Source organism: Moschus berezovskii, chromosome 20 (genome assembly GCF_049115385.1).
Source record: "Moschus berezovskii isolate FMDL1 chromosome 20, NW_MosBer_1.0, whole genome shotgun sequence".
Taxonomy (NCBI): Eukaryota; Metazoa; Chordata; class Mammalia; order Artiodactyla; family Moschidae; genus Moschus; species Moschus berezovskii.
Window position 1 is genome coordinate 19658665 of NC_142479.1, and position 18552 is coordinate 19677216.

At 45.4% G+C, this 18552-nt stretch overlaps 1 protein-coding gene across 1 annotated transcript in view; it reads left to right on the forward strand.

The window, feature by feature from the left end:
• Nucleotides 1-4231: 4231 nt before the first annotated feature.
• The window catches only part of SCPEP1 (serine carboxypeptidase 1), a 29951-nt gene continuing 15630 nt past the window's right edge, over nt 4232-18552 (forward strand). Inside the window, exons 1-4 of the mRNA XM_055399061.2 lie at nt 4232-4367; nt 6971-7119; nt 16257-16346; nt 18332-18487. Coding sequence (XP_055255036.2) covers nt 4298-4367; nt 6971-7119; nt 16257-16346; nt 18332-18487 — 465 coding nt within the window. The 5' untranslated portion in view covers nt 4232-4297. The remainder of the gene's footprint in view (nt 4368-6970; nt 7120-16256; nt 16347-18331; nt 18488-18552) is intronic.

Sequence of the window (18552 nt, forward strand, 5' to 3'; positions counted from 1 at the left end):
GCCTGCCAGTGCAGGGGGCACGGGTTTGACCCCTGGCTGGGAAGAGTCCACGTGCCACGGGGCAACTGAGTCCAGGTGCCACAATTTCTGAGCTGCTCTCTAGAGCCTGGGCTCTGCAACGAGAGGGGTCGCCACGGTGAGAAGCCAGCACGTCACAACTGGAGAGTGGCCCCTATTCACTGCAGCTAGAAAAAGTTCACTCTCAGCGATGAAGAGCCAGTGCAGCCAAAATTAACTAGTTAATTAAAAAGTTAAAACATAAATCAGCTCACAGAACATAGACTTCTGGTTGCCAAGGGGGGAGGGTGCTGGGGAAGGGAAGGATTGGGAGTTTGGGATTAGCAGATGTAAACTATTACATATAGAATGGATAAACAACAAAGTCCTTCTGTATAGGAGGTCCTCCAGGGAACTATATTCAATATCCTGGGATAAACCATAGTGGAAAATAATATTTTAAAATAATGTCTATATATGTATAACTGAGTCACTTTGCTGTACAGCAGAGATTGGCACAATACTATAAATCAATTATACTTCAATAATAATTTTTTAAAAAAAAACAAAAATAAACACAAGAAAATTTCCTTTTGGTTTTTCTTTGCATCTTCTATTCCTTTGCTGGGACTTTCTATTTCCTTGCTGAGTCTTTCTATCCTTTCATTCATTTCAAATGTGATAATCCTGTCTGCTTTAAAATACTTGTCAGATAATTCTAACATCTCCTTTATCTCAGTGTCAGCATTTATTAATTGTCTTTTTTCAGCCTGATGTCTTACTGGTTCTCGGCATGAAATTGAAGAAGTTGGAATCTGAATATTTTCGCATTATGGTCTGACATTCCAGATCTTATCCCAATGGCTTTCCCTGATTCTGCTCTGGTGGGGGAGGGGAGATACTGCCCGGTGGGGACTGAAGTTCAAGTTCCTTACTTGGGCTCCGTTAACACCCAAAGGTAGGAGTGGCAGGGAGGCCTCATTGCTGCTGCCAATGGTGGGACTTCCTTGTATAAGGCCCTGTCCTGGCTGACAATTATAAATGGATTTAAGCTAGCTCATTTGTCTCTGGCTCCTAATTTATTTTTATATGACTTTGGAAATTTGAAAAACAAGCTGCATTCTGATCCACCCCACGTATACAGGTGGATCCCTGTTGAAGAACCTACAGGATTTAAACTTAGAAACTGAAGCTGAAAATAGGGAGCATGAAAAATGGCTTTGACTTCTCTGGGTTTTCCTCACTCCTAAGAATTATTTCCAGTCCATTTCTTCTGTATTTTCCTGTCCTCACTCAGCTTTGTCATGCCGTTTATATCTTCCCTCCTCCTTGACATGTGGGCTTTGTTATGATTCCCTGCCTGCTATGATCCTGTTTGAGTTTTGGAAATCAGTTGCTGTGCCCTTTAGCCCTATTCCTTCCGGAAATTAGCCCTGAAGAAGAGAAAAGACACTTCTGTTGCAATTATGCAACAGAATTGCCTGCCACACAGATCTGGTAATGAGACTGCCTGCCTACACCTCTTTCTAGATTCACACCACCGGCAGTGAATTGGTAGCTTGTCAGGGGCTTCCCTGGTGGCTCAGTGGTAAAGAATTCACCTGCCAACATTCTCCTGCCAATGCAGGAGATGCAGGTTTGATCCCTGGGTTGGGAAGATCCTCTGGAGAAGGAAATAGCAACCCACTCCAGTATTATTGCCTGCAAAGTCCCAGGGACAGAGGAGCCAGGAGGGCTAAACAACAGCAGCAGTAGTCAGGATCCCACCTTCTGATCCAGACTTACCCAAATCCCCTTATACTTTATTCTCCAACAATCCCCCTATGACTGAGTGTGTTGTGTGCTTAGTCACTCAGTTGTGTCCGACTCTTCTCGACCTCATAGACGCCAGAGCACGCCAGGCTCCTCTCTCCATGGAGATTCTCCGGTGAGAATACTGGAGTGGGTTGCATGCCTTCCTCCAGGGGATCTTCCCGACCTAGGGATCAAATCCAGGTCTCCCGCATTGCAGGCGGATTCTTTACCATCTGAGCCACCAGGGAGGCCCAGACTGTAGCTCTCTGAATATGCTGTGGCCTCTGAGGCCCTGCATTCAGCAAAAGTATAATTTATCCTAAATGTGAAAAAAGGAAAAATGCTGTTTGCCTCCGTGACATCATGGCAGAGTAGTTTCAATAGGCCCACATGGCTCTCACAGGGTACTCTCAAATATGACTTCATGGTCTTATTTGGCCAACCACCCAGTACAGCCTGATCCCCAGTCTCATGGAGTCCACAGATTAGCAAGGAAAAGAAAATTAAAATAAATAACTGCACAAATGATTATTTTAAAACAATTATGATGAGCATCAGAAGGTAGTCAGTCAGTCCAGTCACCCAGTCACGTCTGACTTTTTGCAACCCCATGGGCTGCAGCACGCCAGGCCTCCCTGTTCATCACCAACTCCCAGAGCTTACACAAACTCACTTTGTTGAGTCGGTGATGCCATCCAACCATCTCATCCTCTGTCATCCCCTTCTCCTCCCACCTTCAACCTTTCCAAGCATCAGGGTCTCTTCCAATGAGTCAGTTCTTTCAATCAGGTGGCCAAAGTATTGGAGCTTCAGCTTCAGCATCAGTCCTTCCGATGAATATTCAGGGCTGATTTCCTTTAGGATTGACTGGTTTCATCTCCTTGCAGTCCAAGGGACTCTCAAGAATCTTCTCCAACACCACAGTTCAAAAGCATCAGCTCTTCGGCACTCATCTTTCTTTATGGTCCAACCCTCACATCCACACATGACTACTGGAAAAACCATAGCCTTGACTAGATGGACCTTTGTTGGCAAAGTAATGTCTCTGCTTTTTAATATGCTGTCTAGGTTGGTCATAGCTTTTCTTCCAGGGAGTAAGCGTCTTTTAATTTCATGGCGGCAGTCACCATCTGCAGTGATTTTGGAGCCCCCCAAAATAAAGCCTGTCACTGTTTCCATTATTTGATTGCAGGGACAAATATCAATAACCTCAGATATGCAGATGACACCACCCTTATGGCAGAAAGCAAAGAAGTACTAAAGAGCCTCTCGATGAAAGTGAAAGAAGAGAGTGAAAATTTTGGCTTAAAACAACATTCAGAAAACTAAGATCATGGCATCCGGTTCCATAACTTCATGGCAAATAGATGGGGAAAAATGGAGTTGGCGATGGACAGGGAAGCCTGGCGTACTGCAGTCCATGGGGTCACAAAGAGTTGAACAGGACTGAGTGACCGAACTGAACTGATTTAGAAGTAACCTGACCCTCATACAGCCCTGCACAGTTTTGTTTCCTAGCTCTAAGAGGAGTTATTCGGTACACCCTAAGATAAAAATGACCTACACACACTTGCATCCTTTTCTCCCTTCCCCTTCCCAAACTTTTAATTGCCTGTTTGAAATGACTGTTGTCAGTTAACAACAAAGAATTAAGCTGAGGACAAATTACCAAGAAAAAAAACAAAATAAAAACATTTACTATTGTATTTTAAAAGATGACATAAAGCACTAGAGGGAAAAAAATTCTCAAATGCTAACAATGTTTCAGTTCAGTTAAGTTCGGTCGCTCAGTCGTGTCGGACTCTTTGCGACCCCATGAATCACAGCATGTCAGGCCTCCCTGTCCATCACCAACTCCTGGAGTTCACTCAAACTCATGTCCATCGAGTCGGTGATGCCATCCAGCCACCTCATTCTCTGTCGTCCCCTTCTTCTCAGTGTCTAAATTTTCTCCACATTTCCAATATGTCCATAATATACGTAATTTTAAAGGAAAAATAATTTTAAGAACAAATCTGTGAAAATGGAAGCCCACAGCTTCCAATGACCATCTGACCATTCTTAATCTGATTTGGGGCTGACGCAGCTTTGAAAGGCCAGGTCTTTTGTTGGGGAAGGAAGAGATGGGCTGGGCAGGAAGAACAGTCCTCTGGTTATTTCTCTGTAGCGTCTCCGTCCTGTCGTACAATCCAAGTCAAATCAATGCATAAGTGCCTCTTCCTTTCTGCTTGTCCCCAAAACGGAAAGACAGGCGTAGCGGGGCGAAACGTAACACCCCGGGTGCGGCTACAGGGATGCCGGTGGGACCGACCTGCAGAGGGCGCCCGGGAGGCTGAGAGCCGCTCAGCCCGCCCAGGCTTCTCCTCAAGCCCCGCCCATCCGGCTCCCCGCCCCGCCCCCATCCAGGCCCCGCCCACGGCCGGGCCCGGCTTTGCTCCGCCCACCACGGTCACGCGGTGAGGCGCCGAGACCAGCCGGTAGCTGATGCAGTCGCGAGGTTTTCATCATGGAGCTGGCGCCGCGGAGCTGTCCCGTGCCGCCGCTGCTGCTGCTGCTGCTTTTGGGCCTGAGCACGGGTAGGTTCGGGCAAAAGATGCTTCAGCGGCCGGTGCCTCCTTCCCTCCTCCAGGGATGAGAATCAGTTAGTGGGTTTGTGCTTTTTAAACATCCCCTTTCCCCCTGTTTTTACCTTTAGGAATTATTTTACTTTTGAAACTCACTCAGTTTTTTAAATTCAGAGTTCTTTTTCTGCTTCTTTCTGACTCTGCGTATTCTGATGCTTCCTTTCTTCCCTGCGCTTAGTTAGAAGCAGTTTTGCAAGATGTAAGGTTTGGAGAAGCTGATGATCAATGAGGTTTCCACTATCTAAGGGCCACCTCCCTCTTCCTGCCGTGATTGGCTGCAAAATAAGATTATAAAGTTGTTGTTGTTGTTTTAAGCTGAAACACTGTCCAGAAGACTCTAAAAAAATAATACCACGAATGGGACACTTTACTGAGAGTAAGACTTTCTCCCTGTACCTAATCAGAACAGGCAAGGTAATATCTTCCCTCATTGCAGTCCTTTCTGACAAAAACCAATTCGTGTTTAATATGACTTGCAAGTTGATTTTCAGTCTTCTTCAAGCAAAATGACTCCTGATCTGAATCAAGAACTGAGAATTCCAACTGGTCACAGACTTGTCTTGTGATCTGAGGCCAGTTGCTTAACTTATTTTCCCTTCTGTAAAATGGGGATCATATGACCCTTCTGCTTGTGCCTGGGAACTATCCCCACCAGATTTTAACAGTGGTCACTGGTAGGGACGCTTCCCTGGTAAAGGATCCTTCCTCAGCGGTAAAGGATCTGCTGCAATGCAGGAGATGCGGGTTCGATCCCCAGGTTGAGAAAATCCCCTGGAAAAGGAAATGGCAACCCACTCCAGTATTCTTGCCTGGGATATTTCATGGATAGAGGAGCCTGGTGGGCTGTAGTCCATGGGGTCCCAAAAGAGTTGGACCCAACTTAGGATCTAGACAGCAACAGCAAACACTATCAATAAAGGGAGGAGTGCCAGAGTTTAAGTTAAAACAGACCAAGCCTTATCTGCCATTTTCAAGAAGACTGTAATTTTGTGTCACTTGGTATCTTACAGCCACACCTATAATAAACATTCCAGCCTTTCTATTTTGCTCATCAGACCACTTTCTGGTTGTCTTAATCTCCATCCTTATTAAGTTTCAAAACAACATTGTCTCCTCACCTACTCTCTCTTATTTTGGGGACCAGTTTTTGTCCTTTTACTTGCCACAGAGGCATGAAATTCAAAAAAGAGGAAGTAGAGGTAGAAAACTCTGGTAACCAAGGATCATGCTTTCGTCAAGGTTTGACATTAGCCTTTTTTACTCACAGAGTGTTATTTGAAAAAAGAAAAGGTATCACAGCTTGGAAGTTGTTACTCTAGCAAAAGTGACATAGTTAAAGTATTTAACCTACTCTTTTCTGATACATATTTTGCAAATGCTAAAAAAGTTAACTTTGCTTAACTCTAAATTGGAGGAAAATTGGAGTTGTGGGATTAAAGAATATATGTATGGCTTCTATAAATTGTCTGCCAAGTTGCCTTCTCAGAAAATTATGTGCCAGTATGCACTTTTGCCCACAGTGGCGAAGCCAGTCTCCTGTCTCGTGCAAATAGAGCCGCTGCCATCTGTCAAATAAGCAAAGATTTTTTTAATGACCTCATTATTGCTTTAATTTTCATATCTTTGCATATTAGTGATTTTTTTATGTGTTTATGACATTCATGTTTCTGTTTTCATGAATTATTTTTTGTGGCATTTATCCATTTAATTATTAGGATCTTTTGTTGTTATGACTACTGTTATTTATCGAATGCCTAGTAAGAGCTAGGCATTGTCAACTATCTTGATTGTTGCAAAGATCTTATATTTTTTAATTGATCTAATGATTAAGGAAGTACCCTTCTTCATATTTATTACTGATCTTTATTTGCTGTTTTGCCTTTTATTTTCATTGTGTAGAAATGTAACAATCTTCTGTCCTCAACTCTTGATATAAAATCCAGTCTCTGGGAGTCTGCTTAAATCGTTTCCCCATCCAGAGGTCAAAAAAACATTCAACTCTATTTTCATATTTTTTTCACACCTAAATTTTAAAAATGAAATATTTGATCCACTGGGAATTCATTTTGGTTAATAGTGTTAAAAGAGGATCTATATTTCTATTTTTTTTGCTTCAAGAAAGCTAACAGTTGCCCTGGCATAATACATTGAGTAATTTTGCCCCACTGACTTGTCGATGCCTCTTTAATTGTATACTAAATGAGAAAAGTCAGCGTGATGCATTTTGAGATTTTTTTCTTTTCTCCCCTAAATGTATATCTCTCCTTTTTAAACGATTATCCTGCTTCCCTGTTAAAAATCCAAACATCACAGAGGATGTAGAGGAAAATGTGAAAGCCTTTAGCCCCCTGGGCCTCTGTTAAGTCGGGTTTGCTTTTTCATAAGTTGAAAATTTATTCAATCTTAAGTTGAATTTTTTTTTTATCTCCACAATATATTGAAGTAAATACATAAACATAAACTAGATCACCTGCAGCCTAGCCCAGCCATCACTCCTAGGCTTGGCATTTACCTGGACATGGACATTCTTCAGGAAAACCGTGCTTGTGTTTCAGGAGCTGTCATCAACTGGCCCACGGAAGAGAGCAAGGAAGTCTGGGGTTATGTGACTGTCCGGAAGGATGCCCACATGTTCTGGTGGCTCTATTATGCCACCAGCCCCTACAAGAACTTCTCAGAACTGCCCCTGGTCATGTGGCTTCAGGTAAAAGTAGTTTTACTGCCTCACCTGAGGTTGAGGCCAGGTGTCCGCCACTTACCACCCTGCTCACCTCTAAAGGCTCACAGCTCAGCAGTGAAGAACGGATGTGGTTCAGCAGCGAGGCAGAGGTCTCCTAGACTTGAGGATTCAGCATCCTTCTGAGGCAGGCAAAGGCAGTGTTATTGCCAAGGAAGCCAAATCAGAGAGTGAGAGGTTCTGGCCTTTTGCTGGGGTCCTTTTCTACTAAGCCCAAACCAGACAGGGGCAGGAACCCTCACCGGATGCTCCTAAAGTCACGTTTGACAATATGCTGATACAAAGTGTTTCTGGAAGGTTCCAAAGCACAAACTGAGCTACCCTGATGAGTCTTTCGTCTCCCTACCCTCCCAGTCCTTTCCTTGACCTGAATTCCTTGCCCCTAGAAAACTGATATTTTGAAAGAACTCAGCCTTTTGTATCAGTGTTGAGTGTTGGACTCTCCCCTCCTCCCTAAAGTGCATTTGCCTTTTAATCTTGAGCTCTGGTGGTAGGATTGAAGACTAGAAACTGGTTGAAAGTTCTCTGAGGGGCAGGCAGAGGATCCTTCCTTCCAGTCCTAAAATGTCTCTCAGAAGTTGGCCCACGCCCACCTGGAATCTACCATCTAGGGAGGGGTTGAGGAATGCAGTCTTGCTTCACCTTCTGGAAACTACAAGCCCGTCCCAGCTGGGACGCCAGGTTGCTTACCAGTGTGTAGGGTGCCCTGGTCCTCATCCCCATGAGATGTAAATGTCACTTCGTCCCGAAATGTTATTATTCCTAAGCAGCTTCCCAGTTCTCCCAGCTTTGCCAATGGATACAGACTTTTTTAAAAATTGATTGGTGATTCCTTTCAGTATTGTAAAGGTGTGATTTCTATCATACCCAATATGAATTAACCATCACTGTACAGATGTCCCCTCCCTCGTGAGTGTCCCTCCCACCTCCCGCCCACTCCCACCCGTCTAGGTTGTTACAGAGCCCCGTTTGAGTTCCCTGAGTCACTCAGCAAATTCCATTGGCCGTCTGTTTACGTGTGTGCATCCACGCTGCTCTCTCCATTCATCACTCCCTGTCCGGCTTCTCCCCACCCCGTCCATAAGTCAGTTCTCTGCATCTGCGTCTCCATTGCTACTCTGCAAACAGATTCGTCAGTACCGCCCTTCTAGATTCCTTATATATGTGTTAATATATGATATTTGTCTTTCTCTTTCTGACTGACTTCACTCTGTATAATAGGCTCTAGGTTCATCCACCTCATTAGAACTGACTCAGATGTGTTCCTCTTTATGGCAGAGTAGTATTCCGTTGTATATATGTACCATGGCTTCTTTATCCATCTGTCGGTGGACATCCAGGTCGCTTCCATGTCTTGGCTATTGTAAATAGTGCTGCAGTGAACACTGGGGTACATGTGTCTTTTTCAGTTTTGGTTTCCTCGGGGTGTCTGCCTGGGAGTGGGACTGCTGGGTCATATGGTGGTCTTAGTTTTTAAGGACTCTCCGTCCCGGCTTCCACAGTGGCTTATCAGTTTACATTCCCACCAGGAGTGCCGGAGGGCTCCCTTTTCTCCGCAGCCTCTCCAGCACTTGTGGTTTGTGGATTTTTTTGTTGATGGCCATTCTGTCTGGTGTGAGGTGATAGCTCATTGTAGTTTGCTTTGCATTTCTCTGACAATGAGCAATGCTGAGCAACTCTTCGTGTGTTTATTAGCCCTCTGGGATGCCCACTTGTTGATGAGATCCTGAAGATGAGCAGTTTGCAGGGAAGGGCCTTTCTCTCTTAGGATTATGGCAGGTATTCTCTCTGAGAGCTCAGCCAAGGGTGCAGGTAGGAAAATGCCTCAGAAGAAGAAGGTGTCTGTGTGGCCCAGGGGACTTCTGCGCCTCCTGGGGGGCTGGAGATGGAAACACGGCAGGGCTGTCAGCAAAGTCCATGCGGTGGGCATATCCAGGTCTGCCTTACTGCCCAGCATAGCCCAGGCGAAACACTTCCTTTTTCTGGGCTTTGGTTTTCTAATCTGGGGGATTTCAGTGGTTTTCATACGTTTTATTATCAGCAGAACTGTTTGCACTTCCAAGTGAAAGCTTACAGACCAGCCAAAGCAGAAGGAAGTGGTACTGTGCGGAGGTGGGGGGCAGAGCACCAAGCCCCCCACTCAGCCCCCCTGGTCCTGTGCGGCCCCTCAGGCACCTTCTGGGCTTCCGGGAACATGTGTAAACCACTGAATTTCAGAAACTGCAGACCTTCTCCTTTTGGTTGAGCACAGAGAAGGGCGGTTGTTTTATTTGAATGAGTTGCCAACATTTAAAAATCAAGACACTTCCTCCTTTTTTCCAAAAATGTAATGACTCGGGGGCTGAACTTGCTGTCCCAAAAGCTGAGTGGTGGGGACCCCCTTGCCGACAAGCAGGAGCTCCTGACGAGGGGCCACACCTGACCTCTCTGCTCCCTGAGGTGCGCCTCTGGCCCCTGGAAACCATCTGGTTTGTGACCTTTGATTACTGTGAGCTGAGATGCTATTTGATGGTTTTCAACTGGCTAATGAACTGGCTCTTCATCCCCCAGAAACCCAAGGGAAGCGGAAAAGAGTAGGAGTAAGAAAGAGATAATTAATGCAAGTTCAAAGAGGATGTGTTTCAGCAGCCTGGGAACAGGGACACTGGCTTCTCTGGGCGGGTCTTTGGGACCTGAGGTCATGTCTTCTGAGTGGAGTAGCTCTGAGTGCTGTAGTGTGCTGCTTTAAGTACACTTTTGAGTCATTTAAAGCGTTTCAGTTTGTCCTCTGACACATTTGCCATAGAGTCACTGCGTAGCCCTGGGCCATGACAGTGCCCCATCGCAAAGTTCTAGGCATAAATGATTTTGCAGTAGTACAGTGTCAAGTAAAACAAAACAGGAAAATGGTATTTCTCCCACAAAGACCGCTCCCCTGAGGTTCCAGCCTCCCTCCTTTTCACTTTGGTTCTATCCCAGCCTAGCAAGTTCACTAGGGAAAAGCGGCCCAGCTTTCTCTCAAACGACCCTTACTCTTTTGTGTGTGTGTGTGTGTAAATTGAAGTATAGTTGGTGTGCAATATTATATGTTACAGGTATACAATATCGTAATTCACAATTTTTAAAGATTATGCTCATTTATGGTCCTAGAAAATATTGGCTACATTCCCTTTGTTCCACAGTATATCCTTGTGACTTATTTACTTCATGTGTGGTAGTTTGTGCCTCTTAATTCCCTTCCCCTGCATTGCCCCTCCCCTCTCCCCTTCCCCACTGGTAACCACTGGTTTGTCATCTATAGTTGTGAGTCTGGTTCTTCTTGTTACATTGAGTAGTTTGTTGTATTGTTTAGATTCCCCATAAAAGTGACATCACACAGTATTTGTCTTTCTCTTTCTAATTTATTTCACTTAGCATAATACCCTCCAAGCCCATTTGTGTTGCAGCAGATGGCAAATTTCTGTTCTTTTTATGGCTAAGTGGTATTCCATTGTATGTATGGACCACATCTTCCCTATGCATTCATCTGTTGATGAACACTTAGGTTGCTTCCATATCTTGGCTATTATAAATATAGCTGCTATGAACATTGGGTTGCATGTACTTTTTTGGATTAGTGTCTTTGTTGTTTTTAGATATATACCTAGGGGTGGAATTGCTGGATCATGTGGTAGCTTTAGTTTTAGTTTTCTTGAGAAACCTCTGTACTCTTTTCCACAGTGGCTGAACCCATTTACATGCCACCAACAGAGTACAAGGATTCCCTTTTCTCCATATTTGTTCTTTTTGATAATTGCCATTCTGGCAGGTATGAAGTGATATCTCATGATAGTTTTGATTTGCATTTCCATGATTATTAGCAATGCCGAGCATCTTTTCATGTGCCTACTGGCCATCTGCATTTCCTCTTTGGAAAAATGTCTGTAGCGTTCTTTTGCCCGTTTTTAAGTCAGTATTGTTTTGTTTTTGATATTGAGTTGCATGAGCTGTTGATATATTGTTGGCTATTAACCCCCTTTTGGTTATACCATTCACACGTATTTTCTCCTGTTCAGTAGGTCTTTTCATTCTGTCAGTGGTGAGGACCCTTGCTCTTAATTCACTGTGTTTGCATGCATTTTTCAATGTTGTCACATAATTTCTCATAGTTTGTGACCCTCGGGTCACGTCCCATCGTTTACTGGAACGATCGTGGTTTGCTAACCCGTTGCCCTGCTGGGGGACGTTGGAGTTGCATCCTTTTGCTGTTCTCGGTGTGACGTTAATGAACAGCTCCCTCTGACTTGGGAGGTTTTTACTGCTGCATTAGGAAATCTTAAGCTATAGAGTGCATATGGTTAGAGAGATTTATAGCCTCTCAGTTTTGTAACAGCTAGCTCGGCATAGTTTCAGCACATTGGATAGTTTCATAAAGTCTTTCCCTGTCGGGGTCCTTTACATACCCCTGAGCCTGGACTCTGTGTTGTCCTTTTTCTCCTTCGGATTTCCCTCTGTAGACGGGCCTGGCTTCTGTTTGGCTGAGGTGTTTCCTTCCATCTTTGCATATCTCCCTTTCCTATCCATCTTGCACAAGGAGACAGTATCCTTTTACTTGAGGCTTACCCTGTTGGTCCTCCCAGCCTCTGAGGTTTTATCCAGAAAAGCACCGACCATCCTTTTCCCCTCACCATCTCCTGAAGGACTTCCTCCCTTCTCTTAGACCTTAGAACCTCTGCCTCTTATATTCTGAGGCTCCAGCACTGAGCCTCTGCCCTGAATCCTGCCTCGCCCAGGCCACCCAGGGGACTGAGTGCTTCCTGCCCTGGGACTTCTGTGCTTGCTGCATTATATCCTGGGAATTGTCTTGATCAAGGTGCACCTTGGTCTGGGTCCCTTGTAAATCCTTAGGGTCACTGAGGGGCGGGTGATGGAGAGTCACAAGGCCAGTCCTGGTGGCAGCCCTAATTGCTTGTCCCCTCCACGGGCCCTACTGCTCATCTTCAAAGGGAGAGGGTTTGGATGAGATGTCTTGAAGTCAGCGAACCCCACATCAGGCTGTGGCTCAAGCTCAGAGAATCAAAGATAGGAAAGGACCCTCTGGGAATGCTTGACCTGGGCACTTCCTATCAGCAAGACTTCAGCAGTTACTAGGGGGCTCAGTGAGTCCAGACGTCCCTGGTGACCCTGTGCAGGGCCCTCTCGGGCTCCTGGGCACAAGGCCTTCCTGTGTTCATTTCTTTGATTATAAGAAACTGCTTTCATTCAGCCTCCATATCCTTCTCTGAGTTCCAGTGGGCAGATTCAAGCAGTTGATAGTTAGGGAAGGGAAGGGGTGTGAGGCCAGGGAGAAACAAACAGTCAAGAGCACCCTTGGGGTAACGTCCTGGTTCATCATCAAAGGATGTTATTATATTTCAGTCACTAAATCCTGTCCCACTCTTTGCGACCCCATGTACTGCAGCACAGTAGGCTCCTCTGTCCTTCACTATCTCCTGGAGTGTGCTCAAATTCATGTCCATTGAGTCAGCCATGCTATCTAACCATCTCATTCTCTGCTACCCTCTTCTCCTTTTGCCTTCCATCTTTCCCAGCATCAGTGTCTTTTCCAATGAAGCAGATCTTCACTTCAAGTGGCCAAAGTATTGGAGCTTCAGCTTCAGCATCAGTCCTTCCAATGACTGTTCAGGGTTGATTTCTTTTAGGATTGACTGGTTTGACTCCTTGCAGTCCAAGGGACTCTCAAGAGTCTTCTCCAGACCACAGTTTGAAAGCATCAGTTCTTCAGTGCTCAGCCTTCTTTATGGTTCAGCTCTCACACTGTACATGACTACAAGAAAAACCATAGCTTTGACTCTACAGACCTTTGTTGGTGAAGTGATGTCTCTGCTTTTTAATATGCTGTCTAGGTTTGTCAGAGCTTTCCTTCCAAGGAGTAAGCATCTTTTCATTTCATAGCTGCAGTCACCATCTGTAGTGATTTTGGAGTGCAGGAAAATAAAATCTGTCACTGCTTCCACCTTTTCACCTTCTATTTGCCATGAAGTGTTGGGACCAGATGCCATGATCTTAGACTTTTGAATACTGAGTTTTAAGCCTACTTTTTCACTCTCTTCTTTCACCCTCGTCGAGTTTCTTTAGTTCCTCTTCACTTTCTGCCATTAGAGTGGTATCATCTGCATTTCTGAGGTTGTTGATATTTCTCCTAGCAATCTTAATTCCAGTTTGTGATTCATTCACCCTGGCATTTTCCATGATGTACTCTGCATAGAAGTTAAATGAACAGGGTGACAATATACAGCCTTGTCATACTCCTTCTCTAATTTTGAACAGATCAGTTGTTCCATGTCCAGTTCTAACTGTTGCTTCTTGACCTAACTGTCAGGAGACAGTTAATATGGTCTGGTATTCTCATCTCTAAGAATTTTCAACAGTTGGTTGTGATCCCCATAGTCAAAGGCTTTAGCAGAGTCAATGAGGCAGTAGATGTTTTTCTGGAACTCCCTTGCTTTCTCTGTGATCCAATGGATGTTGGCAAATGTCCTCTGCCTTTTCTAAATCCAACTTGTACATGTGGAAGTTCTTGATTCACGTACTGCTGAAGTCTAGCTTGAATGATTTTCAGCATAACCTTGGTAGTGTGTGAAATGAGTGCAATTGTGTAGTAGTTTGAACATTCTTTGACATTGCCCTTCTTTTGAATTGGAATGAAAATTGTCCTTTTCTAATCCTGTGGCCACTGCTGAGTTTTCCAGATTTGTTGATATATTGCATGTAACACTTTAACAGCATCATCTTTTAGGATTTCAAATAGCTCAGCTGAAATTCCATCACCTCCACTAACTTTGTTCATAGTAATGCTTCCTAAGGCCCACTTGACTTCACACTCCAGGATGTCTGGCTCTAGATTAGTGACCATACCATCATGGTTGTTTGGGTCATTAAGACCTTTTTATGCGTTGTTCTTGTATGTACTTTTGACCTCTCTTCTTATCTCTTTTGCTTCTGTTAGGTCCTTAATGTTTCTCTCCTTTATTGTGCCAAACCTTGCATGAAATATTCCCTTGATATCTCCAGTTTTCTGAACGAGATCTCCAGCCTTTCCCATTCTGCTGTTTTCCTCTATTTCTTTGCATTGATCGCTGAGGAAGGTTTTCTTCTCTCTCCTTGCTATTCTTTGGAACTGTGCATTCATATGGGCTTATCTTTCCTTTTCTCCTTTGCCTTTCACTTCTCTTCTTTTCTCAGCTATTTGTAAGGCCTCCTCAGACAACCATTTTGCCTTGCTACATTTCTTTTTCTTGGGAATGGTTTTGATCACTGCCTCCTGTCCAATGTTATGAACCTCCATCCGTAGTTCTTCAGGCATTCTGTCTACCAGATACAATCCCTTGAATCTATTAATCACGTTCACTGTATAATCATAATGGATTTGATCTAGATCATACCTGTATAGCCTAGTGGTTTTGCCTACTTTCTTCAACTTAAGTCTGAATTTTACAATAAGGAACTCATGATGTGAGCCACAGTTAGCTCCCAGTCTTGTTTTTGCTGACTATATGGAGCTTCTCCATCTTCGGCTGCAAAGAATATAATCAGTCTGATTTAGGTTTTGACCTTTTGGTGATGTCCATTTGTAGAGTTAACTCTCATGTTGTTAGATAAAAATGTTTGCTGTGACCAGTGTGTTCTCTTGGCAAAACCCTGCTAGCCTTTGCCCTGCTTCATTTTGTACTCCAAGGCCAAACTTGCTTGTTACTCCAGATATTTCTTGACTTCCTGCTTTTGCATTCCTGTCCCCTAAGATGAAAAGGACATCCTTGTTTGGTGTTACTTCTAGACAGTCTTGTGGATCTTCATAGAACCAGTCAACTTCAGCTTCTTTGACATCAGTGGTTGAGGCATAGACTTGAATTACCGTGACTTGAATGGTTTGCCTTGGAAATGAACTGAAATCATTCTGCCTTTTTTCAGATTGCATCTAATTACCCCATTTTGGACTCTTCTGTTGACTGTGAGAGCTGCTCCATTCCTTCTAAGGGATTCTTGCCCACAGTAGTAGATATAATGGTCATCTAAATCAAGTTCACCCATTCCCATCCATTTTAGTTCACTGATTCTTAAGAAGTCCATGTTCACTCTTGCCATCTCCTGTTTGACCACTTCTAATTTGCCTTGATTCATGGACCTAACATTCCAGGTTCATATGCAGTATTCTTTACAGCCTCAGACTTTATTTTTACCAGTAGGCACATCCACAGCTGAGCATTATTTCCACTTTGGCCCAGTCTCTTCATTCTTTCTGGAGCTGTTAGTAATTGCTTTCCACCTTTCCCCAGTAGTATATTGGACACCTTCTGACCTGGTGGGATCATCTTCCAGTGTCATATATTTCTGCCTTTTCATACTATTTATGGATTTCTCAGCAAGAATACTGAAGTGGTTTGCCACTTCCTCCTCCTGTGGACCACATTTCATCAGAACTCTTCACTATGAACCACCTGTCTTGGGTCACCCTGCCTGGCATGGCTCATAGCTTCATTGAGTTACACAGGCCCCTTTGCCATGCCAAGGCTGTGATCCTTGAAGGTGTCATCACAGATTACATACCACAGTATCTTTGAGCTATTTTGCTTATATTGAAACCCCCTCCAGGAAGGAGAAGTTAATGGTTAATGATAGTATGCCGCCCACCAGCATGTAGACCCCAGACCAGTTGGACCTGAAGGTTGATGAGGTTGACTCCTTGCTTCACCACCAACCCATGAGAAGAATGTCTATGAGCTGATCACCCCCTCTTTGAACAATTTCTCTTAGTATAAAACTTGTCACTGTCTTCCCCAAGTTGGGATGCTTGGTTTTGAGGGCATTAGCCTGCTGTGTCCCCCATTACCTGGCAAAGTAATAAAGTTGCCACGTTCTACTTCACCCACAACTCTCTCTCTGAGATGTGATTCAGCACCGGTGCATGGAGAAGCTGAGCTTTCAGCATCCCTGCTTCACTGGACACAGTGTGTCCTGTGTGTAAGGCTGACCCAGCCATCACTGAATCATAAATCGTTTGCAGTGAATGTGGTCACTGTTGTAATGATGAAGGTTTGACAGACATGTTCTCCGAGTTTATTTTTGATTCCTTCTTTCTTCCACAGGGTGGTCCAGGTGCTTCCAGCACTGGCTTTGGAAACTTTGAGGAAATCGGACCGCTTGATCATGATCTCCAACCACGAAGGACGACTTGGGTACAGTGAGGAAGGCCCCGAACTCTCAGTGCCACGTGGCTTCTCGCAGACTGAGCCCCACCCGATCCCATCCCCTTCCCAGGTTGAGGGGCCCCACCCTGCCCCTCCCTCTTCCTCTGTGTGCAGGGGGACCTTGGGCACTTGTCCACAGGCCCCCTCTCCACCCGCAGCTTGTCCTGCACCGGTCACCTTCCCAGCTCAGTGACCTTTCTCTCCACTTCCCTGCAGAAACCTCCGTCTGCTGTAGCAGACACCTGGACCTTGGCAGTACCCAGGTGCTAGGCCTTCCTTCAGTCTCAGACACCAGAGTCCGTCCTCTGGCCACGACCTCCAGTCCTCGCTGTCTCCTCCTCTCCCATCTCAGTGCTTGTCTTCCTCCAGCCTTCAGACCCTTGTCTTCTGCCCTTTGATGCCCCTCTCGTTCTCTGACCCTGCCCTGTGCCTTCATTCTCAGCTTCACCTCCTCCCCTAGCCCCTCTCTGACCAGCCCCCAGCCCCCGGCTCCCGTGTTCTTCTCCCTCCAGCCTGGGGTCTGTCCCGCTGTCCCCACGCTCGACCCCTGCCCCCAGGCTGCCAGATGCTGAGGGGCTCAGCAGGCTGGGGGTTTTGCTCTGGGCTTGTGGCCACCCTCTGCTCTGTGCCTCTGCTTCTCCCCCATCTGCTGATGGACCCTTAGGGTATTTCCACCTTTGGGCCATGATGAGTAATGCAGGCAGCATTAGCGTACAAATACTGGTTGGGTCCCTAGTTTTAGTTTTGGGGGAAGTTTCTGGGTCCTTTTGTAGCCCTGTGTTTAATACCCAAGGTTGTTAATATTTTCATCCACCCCTCTTTCACTGCCCTTCAGGGGTCCTTCAAAGGGCTTCCCCCACCCCCACCCTGTAATCCACATTCCACAAACTTGCCAATGCCAGTCCGTCCTTAGTTTACCGTCTTGCAGGTTCCCGGAAGATCAGATCCAGTTTCCGACACAGAAATTGGCTCCTGCTGCCCCCAGTCACACCTCCCAGCTCCTCTCCAGTGCCCTCTTCCTCCAGCCCTTTGCAGGGGCGATTCCTGGGCTTCGACTTCATTCCTTGGGCCACCCAGTCACACCCAGCTCACCATGTTCACCTCTGAGACTCACTGCAGGAACACCTCCTCCCGAAGTTCCCCTCAGAGTCCTTTGATTTTCTTGTCTGTCTCCAGACTGGTCTTCAAGTGGATTTTACTTTTGACTCAGGGTCTGCACAGGCTGTTCCCTCAGCCGGAAACATTCTTACACATGCTTCCAGGTGAAATATCACTTCCACTTGCAGTAGCAGAGTGCTCCCTCTGGCTTGTCCCCAAGCCTCCCATGACAAAGAGAGTCACGTGACTGGGGCAGAGAGCTGGAACAGGAAGTGAGGAGATGCTGGCCTTGGTCCTGATGCTGCCGTTACCTATCCAACTTTGTGACCGTGGACAGGTCCTGGGCCTTTTCTGGGCTTTGATTTCCTAATCAGTAAAGGACATGGCTGGACTGTGTTATTACTAGGGATCCTTCAGGATATAAAATTCTAAACTTCTGTGGGAAAGGTAGTAGAATAAATTCTGTTTTTATGGTGTTCAACAAAGCCAGCCAACATGGAAACTAGGTTCATCTTGAAGAAAACATATGTGTGGTCCAGACCTCCTACTGCTTCGAGCTGTTGCTCAGACTGGCACTGCACGGTTCCCCCTGCACTAACGTATTACATCTAGGACATTTGTATTGTGTGAAAGTGACAGCCTAGATGCTTCGATCCCCACGTATATGTGACTCTTTCTTGGCTCTCCTTTTCTTTGCTGTACTAGTCTGTGTCCCTAGTCCAGATTTTTTTTTTAAACCCATTTTAATAACAGACCATAACCATACTGACATCCTCCCATGTGTGGCTTTTGTTGAGCTCATAAAAGATGATCAAAAGATAGTTGGGGACTGGCTGACTGATTGCAGCATTTGACTTCCCTGGGGTGGGATGTAGCTCAAGTCGGCCAGCCTCCTGTTTGTGGATAACCCCGTGGGCACTGGATTCAGTTATGTGAACAAGAGTGATGCGTACGCCAGAGACCTGGCCACTGTGGCATCAGACATGATGGTTCTCCTGAAGGCCTTCTTTGATTGCTGCAAAGACTTCCAGGTAAGCGGGGCCTCAGAAACAGCTCAGTGAGGGGCTCGCAGTCACAGCACTCAATCTGTTAGGTG